General features: G+C 39.6%; 1 protein-coding gene across 1 annotated transcript in view; it reads left to right on the top strand.

The window, feature by feature from the left end:
- tbx15 (T-box transcription factor 15) overlaps window positions 1–14468 on the top strand; it is a 40609-nt gene that overhangs the window by 15470 nt on the left and 10671 nt on the right. The window contains exon 5 of the mRNA XM_085135877.1: window positions 8572–8743. Within this exon, the coding sequence (XP_084992003.1) occupies window positions 8572–8743 (172 nt within the window). The remainder of the gene's footprint in view (window positions 1–8571; window positions 8744–14468) is intronic.

Below are 14468 nucleotides of genomic sequence, written 5' to 3' on the forward strand. Positions count from 1 at the left end.
CCCTGTTCTAAAAAGGTTGGTGTGCTGTCGTGTAATGCAGCGGTCCCCAACCCCCGGGCCTCGGACCGGTACCGGTCCGTGAGTCGTTTGGTACCGGGCCGCGAGAGTTGAGGCTCAGGTGTGAAATGTATAGTTTTCAGGGTTTTTATCGGTTTTCAGCGTTATTTTGTTATCGTTTTTATCGATTACTCAGTTTTCCTGGGTCTTTTCACGTATGTTAAAAAGACACAGGATTTATGAATAAATCTTCTTGTTTTCGGTACCGGTACTAGTTTTATTTTTGTTGTATTTATCCGCGACACCTTAAAATCCGGTCCGTGAAAATATTGTCGGGCATAAACCGGTCCGTGGCGCAAAAAAGGTTGGGGACCGCTGGTGTAATGTGAATAAAAACAGAATGCAAATCTTTATTTAAGTGAAACTAGAACCTCAGCACCTATCAAATCTTTAAGATCTGAAGTTTTATACATTTTTTGGGGGAAATGGGGAAAAAACACGGATTAAATGATAGGTTATAGGTTCTGATTGCAGACAGGGCAGTTTAGAACCTGCACCCTTGTTTCCTGTGCTGTTGTCATATGTGCAGATTGTGGTTTGCCACTGTCTTGCTGAAATAATCAAGACCTTCCTTGTCAGAGGCTGTGTCCCATTTCAGGGTCTGCACGCTTGAAGTACGCACACTACGCGTACTACGTACGGTGCGTACTATAAGTACGAGAAGTGCGGAAGTGAGAGGCTTGTGAAATGGGACGGTATATGCTTCGTCGCGCTGTTCAGGTTGCCTAGCAACCATGATACTAACCGCGAGACACGCTACATACAGCTTTGTTTGACAGAAATGAAGGAGAAAAATGTTTTGTTGGTCAATCATTTTTGTCATGACATCACTTTGATTAGTTGAGTATCTGAGGCTGAGACCACAGGACTGTAAAACATGATTCAAGGGCTTCATTTCTGTACTGAACAGTCATTTAAGATTAGCTAGTAAATAATAATTAGGTAATGTTGTTCATGAGACTAAAGTCATCTCACTATGGTAATGTAAATATAATATGGCCAATATTATAGTATTGTCAGATTATTATGATATATATATATATATATATATATATATATATATATATATATATATATATATATATATATATATATATATATATATATATATAATATATATCACTGACTGTCAGCTTGTTGAGTTTGTGGATATATGACTGACTTTAATTATCCATAAAATCATCAGATTCTCTGTAAGATTAAGGTCGACTATATGTATATTTAGAAGTAGAAGCTTTAAAACCAAGTTAATGCTGAAAGTACAAACATCACTAGTGTCACATAACTTTGCCACATGTGGCCAACAGCAATGTTTTAATGTTCATTATTAAACATTCGCACATGAATAAGTGACGTCATATTCAGTACTTACTTTTGACAGTTCACTCTTGGCTGCTCCCTTCTGCCATATTTTGCGGCAAAATTATCCACACCCACCGCCGCGCTATGAATTGTGGGATATATGGGACCACGAAGCGTGCACCGGACCACGCTTGATATTTGGGGAAATCGACGGCGCATTTGGAGTATGCATTTCAAGTACACTTAGAATTGGGACAGCCGTCGTCGCGTGGCGGTGACGTAACCGCACTTAAAATGCGTACTTCAAGCGTGCAGACCCCGAATTGGGACACAGCATTAATCTGGATGTCCCCACACAAAAAGCCTCTATATCCTTCCGCATTGCTGCGGTGCATTCACTGACAGTGGGTTTCAGAAGCTTTTCTGAGTTCACGGAGTGATTTCTGCTACATAAGTTTCTGTTTTTTGGCTTTTAACTTCACCACAGACACTTCTTTAGATTCCGTGAAGTTGTTTAAAACTGAACATCAGTTGCTGAACAATTGATCCAAACAGTCTGTCACAGAGTGGCAAAGCCTTTTTCTTACATTTTAACCTCTCTGCGATGCTCTTTTCATACTTAGTGATGTTTACAATGCAACTATTTAGCTGTGAGCTATACGATGAAGTGTTTTTAAGCATTAAACACATTTTCCATTTCTCTCCTGCTCTGTTGCTGCAGTTTTTTTTATTGCGCTTGTTGCATCATCATAATCAATATTCAAAATTCAGAAGAAAAAAACGGAACCTGTCTTATGTTTGACAATAATAATACTTTTCCTTCTTTAGCTATAGTTTAAGAAAAATATTCATGTTAGTTCTTATAATCCAAAAGTTATGGTTGGCATCTTCAGCTTAAATTGGAAGTGTGTTTTTAACTTGCGGCGTGGATTTCATTTCAGATGTTAGGGTTTTTAAACAATGTTTTTCAATGGTGAGAAAACATAAACAGCTCTTTAATTTTTTTCTTTTGCCTGGATAGATAAATTGATATAGCGCTCAAGCACTTTAAAAACATATATGTATTAATAATGATCAAATTGACTGACTTAGTGGCAACATAATTGCGTGTGTGTGGTAGATCTGAGTGTATCGGCAGTGTTTTACAGGGCATACTTTTAAAGCAGAGTTTTGTTGCACAAAAGATGATTGCAGCGAGCTAGTTTGTTTTCGTGTGAGAGTGACTATTTGTTCAAAAGCTGAGTGCACCACAAATAGATCCCCTCTCTTTCTGCAAAACAAAACCATGTCATTCCCTGCAGAGAATCCCCCCCCCTCCCCCCACGACCACTCAAACTCAATTAAAATTCATTCATCAGGAAGAAATAAAAGTCTGCATAAAAGACAAAATAGCAAATTAAAATGAAGTGACTTCTGCAATCAGTGCATTTTATTCGACCTCCCTGCACCCTTCATTTCATTTCATTGTTTAATAATGTAAAGTTTTCCACCAGAGCGTATAGCAGACGTTCTGCCCTGCCGCCTCTCCTTGCTCTCCCACCAGCGAACCAAGACATGGAGGATTTTTAGAGGCCAGAAGATCTTGTAAAATTAAATAGGATTTTCTTCCTGGCTGGGGAATTTACCACAGGGCTTTGCAAACTGAGCTGGGAGCTGTCACTGGTGTGTCTCAGAGTCCCAGGGAGTTTGGGGTCTGGAAATAAGGTCTTTATTGGAATCGACTTGCTTTACTTGGGCTGCCTGCCCCTCCTTAGGAACGTCTCATTTGTACCACGCTCATTAAATCTCCATATATTACACTTCTTTTATGTGGACAGTCATTTGGTTCGTTCTGAGTTAAGGCCACTGAGCGTGGGGTCTGTCTGGCTCCTCAAGCATACCTCTTCGCTTCGAGCGTGTGGCAGTGCACGTTGCAGTTTTGCTTTAACGTGCGCAGGTTCCTGCACAGAAATGGGAAAATGGATCAAACAGCCACCAACATATTCACAGACATCTGCAGGGATAAAAGACAGATGTATGCAAAAAATGATTACGTTACTTTAGTCATGGGGTCAATCATAGTTTCCCAACCCTATAAACGAATCCCATCTTAATTTTAAAAATGCTGTAAATGTACGTTGACTGGAAAATTGACTTCATTTTGAAAGAAGAAGAAAACCTATTCTAAGTTTAAACATTATATAGTTATATAACTTTTACATAGCTTTTAATTGTGGCCATTGGATTCAAAATTTAGGGGATATCTTATTGCACCAACTATATCCTACATATCCCCTCTGAACAAATTGACTGTCCTTAACTTTCTTTAAACAAATGTTTATTTGCTTCTATTAGCAAAAAATCTGTTAGGATTGTGTTTGGTTCTTTTGTGTTGAAGCAGAAAAACACACACGTAGAAAAGGCACAGAAACAGCCAAACAGACAGTAATTCCTCCAACCAGGGTTCACCAACTATATCTTAAACATAGTCTCCATTGAAAATTGAAGTCAAGTTGTAAAAGTAAATCAACCTTCTTGACTGTTGTTTGATCTTCATAAGTATAGAAATAAAAGAACTAGGGATGCACCGATACCGATACTGGTATCGGGTATCGGGGCCGATACTGTAAAATGTGTGTGTACTCATACTCGTAAAAGTTAACCGATACCATGAACCGACACTAACTTATTTCATTAAGCAGAGGGTAGCATGTCATTTCTGTTGTAGTTTTTTAGATTGGCCACTAGGGGGACATCCCGCGCTAAACAGGCACAGGGTTAGGCGAGTGAGACTGGCGGCTCCAGATAAAAAAGAGAAACTGGAGGCTGCTGTAGCTAGGCTAAACAAAATGTCAGCAGTGTGGAACAGCCAACTTTAACTCAGGTTTTGGAAAAGCGATGAAAAATGTCAAGAGAAAATCCACGGGCAGTTTAAATAACAGAGGCTCTGACTCATTTTATCGCTCTGGATGACCAGCCAATGCCGGTCGTGGAAAACATAGGATTGAACCGTCTTCTCAGCATACTCGAGCTGCGATATGAAATTCCCAACCGCCCACACATCAGGGAGATAATGGTGCCAAAACTGTCTGAAGAGGTAAAGACAAGCAGTGTGTGCACGATGTCAGTCCTTGGTTTAACGGCACAGTGGACTGATGATCCACGGGCAGATGAGGAGTTTGTTCGTCAATGCCAAATACTTTAGTTATTTTGTTTGTTTGTTTACAATATGGACACTGCAATAATTTAAAAGTTTATTTTATTCGCAAACCTAATTTGTATTTATTTTATTCCAAACAGAAGTGTTTATTTATTATTCTGAAAGCTCGAGACAGTGCCAATAGTTCAGTGATATTTTGTTAAATTACAATGTGGAGACTCTGCAATAATTTAACAGAAGTGCTTATTTTTCACTTGAAATTTTTTTGTGGTCATTTTTATTAAGATTTTATTTTTTATCGGCAGAGAATAAAATAAAACCTGTCTTCCAATTAATTGTATTTGTGTGTGTGTGTGTGTGTGTGTGTGTGTGTGTGGTAGAAGTATCGGTTTTTGTACTCTGTATCGGCAAGTACTCAGATCCAAGTATCGGTATCGTATCGGTTTGAAAAAATTGGTATCGTTGCATCCCTAAAAAGAACCCATATGACTGGATACTCAGAAACAATTAAAAGAGCAACAACACACACACACACACACACACACACACACACACACACACACTGTGCCTTGTCAGATTTGCATGCACAGCCGTTCATTCCTCAAAACTCATCTGATCGTTCAAAGCCACATTCATGTAATCACATCAGTTCCAGACATTCTTTTTCTTTATGGTTTTTTTTGAGGACCTTAGATCTTTGTATATAAATAGAAACACACATATAAAAATGAGTGAAGCCCAACATTAAGGAATGTGTACTCAAAGGGGAAACACGCCTCATGGGCCTTCAGTCTGACATACTTATGACGACCACTTTGACATCAACCTTAACCGGTACCTCATCTGAACCCTAAACCCACTTCCAGCTTTGAATAATCCCAGTATTTTTCTTATAAACAGTAACCGTGCTTCACGGGTCCTGTGAGAACTTACAAAATAACTTCACAGGGCAGTTTGGGCCTCCCAAGCATAAAAAATCAAGAGCACACTTCTGTTCGTACGGAGAGCTGCTGGTCTTCTCTTACAAACTCAGAAGTCAACCCTGAATGGTAACTCAATAGCAATATTTACTCTGTCAGTACAGTAACTCAATATACTCAATATACAGTTCGGGCTTGGCAAGTGTGTAAATGTGTGTTTTTATGTGCATGCCAGCCTCTGTAAGAGTATACGTGTGATGAGCTGGACAAACACACACACACACACGTACAGACCGACAACCATTTTTTCCCTTCTTTTTTCTTGTGTGTTTTTCTATTTGTGTGTTTCAGTCTATATGACTGTGTGTTTGTGTGTCTGTGTGTGTGAGACAGGCGTTGCAGCTCAGTTTTGTCAGCTGTATGGTTTGGTGCTGGCTGAGGGACGGAGTTCCCCTCCCCTCACCCCCATCTGCCCAGTAAGAGTGTCACATAAAGTCCGGTCTTTATTGATCGTGCCGGTGCCAGATGGCAGATTTATGGAAGATGAAAGCGAGGGACTAATCAGATTTCCAGTCCTGTTTGGGGCTAAAGTTTCCTCGTTTCTTAACACTTTCTCTACTACGCCGAGCGTAACCCTAAACAGCAGTCCAAACAGGAAATTACAGAAACGCCTGGCATCCTTTGTGGGTCTGCATATGCATGTGTGTTTGTGTTAAGGTCAAAAGTCAGGGCCATGTGTGGAGGTGATATTAGATAACACGGTAGTCAAATAGGGATTTCTGTTAACTGTACCAAATCTCTGCATTTAATAGTAAGCAAAGACATTTTAATAAATACCTTTTATACACGTTATATTTTAACTGGTATTTACAATCGGGAAGAAGATGTATTTGTTATAAAGTTTCAGCGTGGGAGTATATATGTTATCATTTATGATGACAAACAACCAGAGAATTATTACCAACCGATATTTTATTCAATTTTGGTGGAGACCAAAAACGGAGCAAAAATAAGAGAAAAAAAGGAAGATACATATTATATTATTACACCTGTTCAGGTCAAAACACCAGGTAAAAACATGTCGTAACAGGGATCAGGAGTGGGGAGAAATCTCATGTAAACTCCTGTTTTGATGCGTGGGAAATCCACAAAGGACGAATCCATCATAGATTAATGAATGATGAAATGGATTGGAATAATGAGTGTAAACCCCCCCCCCCCCCCGAATCAAATTGGCCTAATATGGCATCTCATCATGTGGTTTCTGCAAACTGTGCAGAAACATTCAGCTTCGTCATGGTTTGCTGAAAACTGGATTCCTGTGATGATTACGTTGTTTATGGTGTAACAAACAGGGCAGAGAGAGAGGAAGAAATACCAATGAAAACTTTGGCTTGTGTGGTTGTGGAGTGCATTAGACACGAGGCTGTTAACAAAGACCATTTGCAGATGCAGCCTGCAGTTCAGTCGGTGTCTGCGTGTGCGTATGCGTCTTCACTCCTCAAGTCCAAGCCACTTAAGAAAACATATTTAGTAAGCTGAATGACTTTTTACTAGTCCAGCATTGAAAACCTTCTTGTGAGGAGTTTGTTTGCTAAAAACGCACACATCAGTGTATCCAGCCTTCCCAGGCTTTTCAATGCTGTGATGTGTGCGACCTGTTGGAGTGTCATAGGCATATGTAAGGGGTCATGGCTAAACGCTGCAGGCTTGTAGCAATGCAAAAGCGGGACTCTCAATCCTAACTTTCCTTGGACTTAATCTTACTGGCTAAGCTTCATTCTTTTTAAACATGCAAGGCTCCTAAAAGCGACAAGTTAAAAAACAACAATGCAGCGCAAAGTGAAAAACACAAAGCTCCCAAACAGAACATGAACCACTCCTCCTGTCTGACAAACATTTACTTACAAATGTAATATAGCATGCTGACTTTAGCTCCAATATGGTGGCCAGAGGGTGTGTTTGCCAGCGTTCCCAAAAACACCCCCTATATGCTTTTTTCAAATGCTCACAAAGAGGCCGAGTTGGTATATTCTTTTTATGTTTTTTGTCTTGGACATAAATGTGTGGTAAAACGGGGTGGTGCAGCCCTTCAAGGCAATAACAAAAGGACCAAATGAGAGTTTTGTCCATGTTTCAGGGGTGAGTGATGACTTTGGCAGAGACGCTGCAGATAAAACACTTTCAAGTGAGCGCAGGGCCAGAACTAAAAGCAAACAGCTGTGCTTCCCACTCTCTCTCCCGCACTCACTCTCAGCCTCTCTCGGCGCTTCACTCCTATCTCTCCTTCACCTTTCCGTCTGCTGATTTCATCTCCCTCATTGTGTCCGTCTCTCCCGAAGGCCGCCCGTCTCGTCTCCACGCATTTTACTCCCCCCGCATTGTTTCTTGCATTATTCCCTTGTTTTCCATCGCACTCATTCCTTTCTTTGTCCTTTCCTGTTTTTTTAATCAGCACACACAGAGTTAACTTGTGGCTTGTCATTTCTTTTAAAAATGAGGGTAAAAGTCAGTGCTTTTGTCATATTTTTTTCTCTCTCTCTCGCTTTCTTCTCCCTCTCTCCCCGCTGTTTAATGGGCGGGTCGGCCCATTGTACCCAAACTCACACACAACATCGTCAAATATTACGGCTTTGCTTAATTGAAACTATGCAGCGGAGCGTGCGACTGCATATGGAATATTTTACGTTGCGCTTGTTAGAAATTTCAAGCGCAATGAAGAAACAGCAGATGAGTTTTTTAACAGCCGGTGTTGTGGCAACGTGGCCGAGTGTTTGGAGTTTGTTTTCCAGCGAAGCGAAAAAAGAAAAAAGAAAGTCACTCCGGCTTATTTGAAATCCAAACGGGCTTTATAATAACCCCTCTAACCCTCAAATAACCTCAAATGAGTTTTCAAAACAGTGAAGTCGGGAGGGAATACTAGTCATGGACTAACTTTCTGGGGAACATGATTAAGAAATCAAAGCAGAAGAAGTCTGAAAAACAAGTTTACAATAACATTTAGAGTTACTCAATTTAAACATGCACAGGGTTTCTAAAACATACATATCAAATAAAACCTTTGTATTTCCAGCATAAGCTCAGACTCATCCTCGTGTATCCGTTTGTGTGCGCCAGCGTTGCTTCAACCAGGTTTCCCACTGTGTTTTCTAGGTACGTGTACCACAGCTCCAAGTGGATGGTGGCGGGAAACGCAGACTCTCCGGTTCCTCCGCGGGTCTACATCCACCCAGATTCTTTGGCCTCAGGGGACACGTGGATGAGGCAGGTGGTCAGCTTTGACAAGCTCAAACTCACCAACAATGAGCTGGATGACCAGGGGCATGTAAGCACAAGACTTTTCTCTGCTACTAAGTTAACAACGACAAAACATCTGTTATGGCACTTTTGAGTCGGGATGTTTCATCACTTCCACTTTGATGTCTGGTCAAATCTACCCCTCAATTCTTCCTGTGACTGGAATTTATAACAAAGCTGATCAACTGCACATTTCTTCATGGCTGACTGATTTGTAACTTTAAAAAAATACAAGTTCCTTTAATAAGATGATTTTTTTGTATTGACTTAACAGTGAAGACACATAAAGAGTAGAACTTACTTACAAAACACTAGATCAGTCTTTTAGATTACATTTATAACTTAAATGCTCACCTCATTTCACCACTCGCTAGTCCATGTGCAATAATTTCGATGTTTCCCAAATAATGTAAAGTAGTACAAGCATATCATCTACTGATCGGAAGGTTGGTGGTTCGATTCCTGGCTTCCCCTAGTCTGCATGCCAAATATCCTTGGGCAAGATACTAACCCCAAATTGCTCTCCGATGCATCCATCGGAGTATGAATGTGTGTGAATGTTAGCTATGATGCACTTAGAAAAATGTGCTTGTGCGAATGTGTGTGAATGGGTGAATGCACAAGTTGTGTAAAGCGCTTTGAGTGCTCAAATGAGTAGAAAAGCGCTATATAAGAACCAGTCCATTTATTTACAACAATGACATGAAATGATAACTTCAAATCACGTAGTGTAAAATGTTAATGGTTTAATTTTAAGCTCACTTTCTTAAACTGTTGCTGAAGGGCCCATGTGCAACTTTAAGGCCACTGGACCCAAAGGCCAATCAAATGTGAGTAAATGGTGCTACGCAGCTAAATAACCTGAATACAAAGCAGATTATTTGTCAACACTACGTTTTTAAAATTTGCAAATAAATCGTCGTTTATGTTTGTCGTTATATCTTAGAACAAAATCTAGAAATATTTTAAATAAAAGCTGAAGCAGCAGTGTGGATAAAAAAAATACATTTTGTGCCACTGCCAAAACTTTGGACCACAACGACATACAAAAACAGAGTGACCTATCTGAGCTGCATTTGGTTCAAATGTTCAAGCTGTGATTTATACGCATGCACTCGGTGCACTCCTGGAGCTGTGTGGCAGCTTGTGGATGGAAATGTTTTGAAGTGTTTTCTTGAAATGAAAGTCGACACGTTTCTTCGTAGATTTTACGCTTTCGGGACTCACGGAGCCGTGAGACTTGTTCAGAATCGAACCAGATATAGTGCATTCACGCTTAGCCCGCACCCTTTTTCGAAGGATGGGCTGCTCTGTGTGAAGCTCATTTAGAGGATTAAAGCGGAAATATATTAAAAGTTTCCTTGTTTGAATATATCATTTTCCTTTCCTTGGGGGATTTTGTTAAGGTCATTTAAATGATTGAATTTGATTTGTAGTACGCTCCAGCAGCCACATCACTGTGCTAAATTTTAAGTCTGACCACAGTCTCTCTGATTTACTGCCCTGCTTGTATCCAGTCAGTAACAGAGGTAGTTAGCTATAGTGAGCCTCTTATTGCTTCTTGGCTGCTTAAAATATGTTATCCGGGCTTCATAGGTGAAATATTTAACTGTAAAGCAAAAACCTCGACCATAATTTGTCTGATTTACTGCCCTCCTTATATATAATCAGCAAGTGGCCAGCAAGCTAAAATCCGTCTTGTATTTCCACTTGATTCCTCCTCTTAAGGTAGAAATGAGTTTCATGTGAACGGAATTATAATAGGTGAAAGCTGTTAGCTTAATTGTCCTCTTAGCTCTAGCTAACAGAAAAGTTGGCCAAATATAATACAGATAATATAAAAACTACCTAAGGTTGCTTGTGTAGCAGCACCGCTACCTGTGACGTCAGCAATCGGCAGCAGCAGAAGTTGCATAAACACTTCGAAAGTTACTTTTTTCTTATCAACACTGGTGGAGGAAACAAGTCAATCAAAAGTTAAGTTTATTCTAAATTCAGCAAGACGTTTGCTAACATGCTAGCCACAGCAGCCATAAAAGTCTGTCATCTCGAGTGCTTTTAGAAACTAAAGGAGAGCTGGTGCTAAGAGAGGAAGGATGACACAGTGCCTGTCTGAGAGATCAGAGTGTCTGTTGCTACAAATCAACTTTGTTACTGAGAAAAAAGATCATACAGTTATTATAGAAGCCCTGTAGTGACACCGCCATGACAGAGATGTCGCCTGCTCTGTGACAAAATGGCGGGTTCCACGTTTGTGCAGCGCACTGCGTGGGCACGGCAGGTTACTGCTCTGCAGATGATCGCATCAGCTCAGCGGTGACAAAAGTAACAACATCTGGACGATTCGCTTGCAGGGCTTCTTCAGAGTGACGGGAGGTTGTCTTTCCTTTCCCGCTGCTCGGCTTTAGAGTCTTTGTTTCCCTGGAGGGTCTTTAGAGGCCAAAGAAAATGAATTTGGGAGCTTCCTGTGTGGGGAAACCTCACCACGTCTCACTCATCCTCCTGACTTGTGGTGTCGTGAAATGTTTGCCTCGTCGCAAACAGAAACCATACGTGTCATGAATCATCAGGCGTCACAACAGAAGCAGCCTGCGAGCAAAATCAATATTTTTGCACGTGTCTCCGAACGCTTTATCAGAGCAGTGTTGCCATTTTACAATGAAAACTTGATCCATTCACAGCACTTGTCAGCAGATATGAGGTGATCTCACCTGTGTAGAGCTAAACAATCAAAAATCAGAATTAAAAGTGAAGCGCTGGAAGTCCACCTCGGAATATTTAGAGACAGGGGTTAAATATAGAGCACATATACAAAACATTATCAGCTTAAACAACATGATCTATTGTTGACTTTAGATACTTTTTTAACCTGCAGCGCTCCGTCGTTCATTAAGGATAAAATTCATCCCATCATTCTGTTTTGGTCGAGTATGAAAGAAATGCCCAGGTTGCTCAATTCAAAATAACACAGCAATAATATAAAAACACATTAACTTAATCATGTTATTAACTTTAACAAGTCATGTCAAAATGTTTTTTCATATTATATTGTTTATTTTTTGTAAATTATTATTTTACAATGAATTTCTTTATGTTAACATAACCGTAAAATAAATGACATGGAATAAAATGGGCAAGAATTTCTTGTGGAATTTAAAATAATCTAAAGTGACATCAAATCCAGCAGGAACTTAAACTCCACCAGTAACTGTGCTCCGCTATATATACTTTAAATAATCTAAGCTTATAAAAGTTTATTTTATGCATTCATACAGTTTCATCTTAATTGATTATGTTGAAAAATAAAGTTAAAAATAAATTCACAATATAATATTCTTATAATATAAATCATTTACATAATAATGCTATTCTATAGAAAATCTGAACATAAAAATATTAGCAGTAATGATATCAACCAAATTACTGTAACTTTTTGTTTTACCTTTTTTTTTTTAACAAACTAATTACATTTTTTTTTAAAGTGTGTGTTGTTTGAGTTGGTAAGAGATTACAAAAAAGTACACTTTTTAAACTATGTTATTGTACGTGCATTACTGATGCATTCACATTTTATTTGTATTTTTAAACTCTGCAGTTATTATCAACATGCAAGTAATTTGCAAGTATTTTTAGAAGACTGTTGAAAGTTAGTCAAAGCAACAGTGTAACTGTTTCATATCAAGATTGCACTTTGCTTTCATTACACCAAAGTTTTGAATTTTAGGAATTTTTCCAAATGCGGTGAAAACTCTCCGTCCGGCAGTTTTGTGTCATTTGCACACGGGGGAAACCGTGCCGCAAGCTAAAAGCTTCTCTTACCTCAGTGCCTGCATGGACTCATTACCCTCAGTCTGCATTCTTATAGCTTCAAATCTGCCTCATGCTGTCCCTCTCTCACTGTTCTATGGGAAAACCTAATAAAATGCTAAAGCAGACTCGACTAGCCAAAACATTTTTTGTTACTTCTATTTTGTTCTTTGTTAATGATCCATCGCATGGTAACGTATCAATGCTGCTGTGTGAAACCGTTCAAAATGCCACAGAAGATGTTTCTACAGTCTGCTTTGAGGCTTTTGCCTTTTTTTCTTTTATACTGAGTAAAAGACCTTCCAGAGACACAGCTGACTCATATACAGTCAGTGAATCCTCGACAGCTGAAATCACAGGCTTGCTTTGATTACTAATTGTTTATGGTCATTAAAGTGTTTTAACTATGTTTTTAAAAGAAATCAATTAAAGCCAAATGTGCCTTAGACATTGAACGGGATCTAACTTGGTGGACATGCACGCGACATCTGTTATGTGCATGTGTTGGTGTCCCTGGTGTGAATGTCCAGATTATTTTCAAAGGGGGTCCAAAGAACGTCATTACCTACCACGGAAATGAAAACACCGCTTATTAAATGATTGTATTTGAGCGTGAACAACTGTCAGCTGATGTCCTCTGGCTGCTCCTTGAGTCATTTGTTCAGTTCAGCGAGTCAAAGTGTGACTTTGACCCACAAGAAAAATAACTTTTAATAACTAAATCTTTTTTATAATTTACATTTTATTTAAAGTCTGTAAATAAACTGAAAACACGACTGGATTTTGCTTGAGCGCTTATGGCTGGAGTGGCAGACAATACGAATTGAAACTTGATTGATTTGATTTGATATCACTATATTTAAACATTAAAATCTCCAAGATCATTTTTTTTCACGGCTCTGTTTTATCAATTGAAACAAACGTAGTCTGAAAACAACCCACAAAATGTGAAAGTATTTTTTCTATGGTGCAAAACTTATGCCTGGAGACCGTTCCTCTGACCACCCGGGTAAAGATACACCACAGCACCCGCCCACGCCGTTTGATTGGCAGGTCATCACTGGGCAGAGCATGCCAAAACACCACAAAAATGAATACCGAGCAACACAGATGGAGACGTGTCTTTAAAACGAGGACTGCAGATCAGCACATGCGTCTCCACGCAGATGCCCAGTCATGATTCGCGTGCGTGTAGTGTGTGCGATTCGAGGTCTGGAACACTGAATGTAATGTTTTTGATATTCAGAGGTGTTTTCCCCCTGCGGCTCTAGTTTGAAATGACCCCCTCTGTTGTAACAGAGTGCTGAGGTGGTGGGGGAGTTGTGGGTGTTTGGCTCTGGGGAGGTTTTCTCACTCTCAGATTAATCAGGAGCAGACTGAAAGCCTGAGGCGAGGTTGGGGCCGACACTGTCTGACGCCTCCGCTCTGCTGTGAAATAATGTGAAATAATCCTCAAGCCAGCGTCGCTGCAGTGAGAACTTTGTTTCCGCTTAATGTCACGTAGCCCTGGTCAGGAATCAGTGCAGCTAATTGATGTTTACAAGAAAGCGTTTGTTTTTTTTTAGGAAGGAGGTTTTATGTTGTATTTTGAGTGTTTTGTACATTTCAAGGCACCTATAACGCATTCACACACAGATTTGTAACTACCGAGATCATCCTTCACAGACATTCACACAAAATGATAGGGGTGGGGGAAAACAATCGATACTGTGTAGTATCGTGATATTTTGTTTGCTAATAATGTATCGATACAGGGACAGCAGAAATCGATATTTTGTTACAAAAAAAGGTTTTTGTGCTCTGACTTCAGAGCATGTTGATCCTTTTTCTGAGCAAGAATCCTGACATTCCTTCACTGTCCAAATGTGTTTAACTTGTTTTGGCAGCAATAAACATGACAGTTTACTTATTTTAATTTAAGACATGTTTTATTTTAATTAAGTTTA

Source organism: Neolamprologus multifasciatus, chromosome 16, assembly GCF_963576455.1.
Source record: "Neolamprologus multifasciatus chromosome 16, fNeoMul1.2, whole genome shotgun sequence".
Classification (NCBI taxonomy): Eukaryota; Metazoa; Chordata; class Actinopteri; order Cichliformes; family Cichlidae; genus Neolamprologus; species Neolamprologus multifasciatus.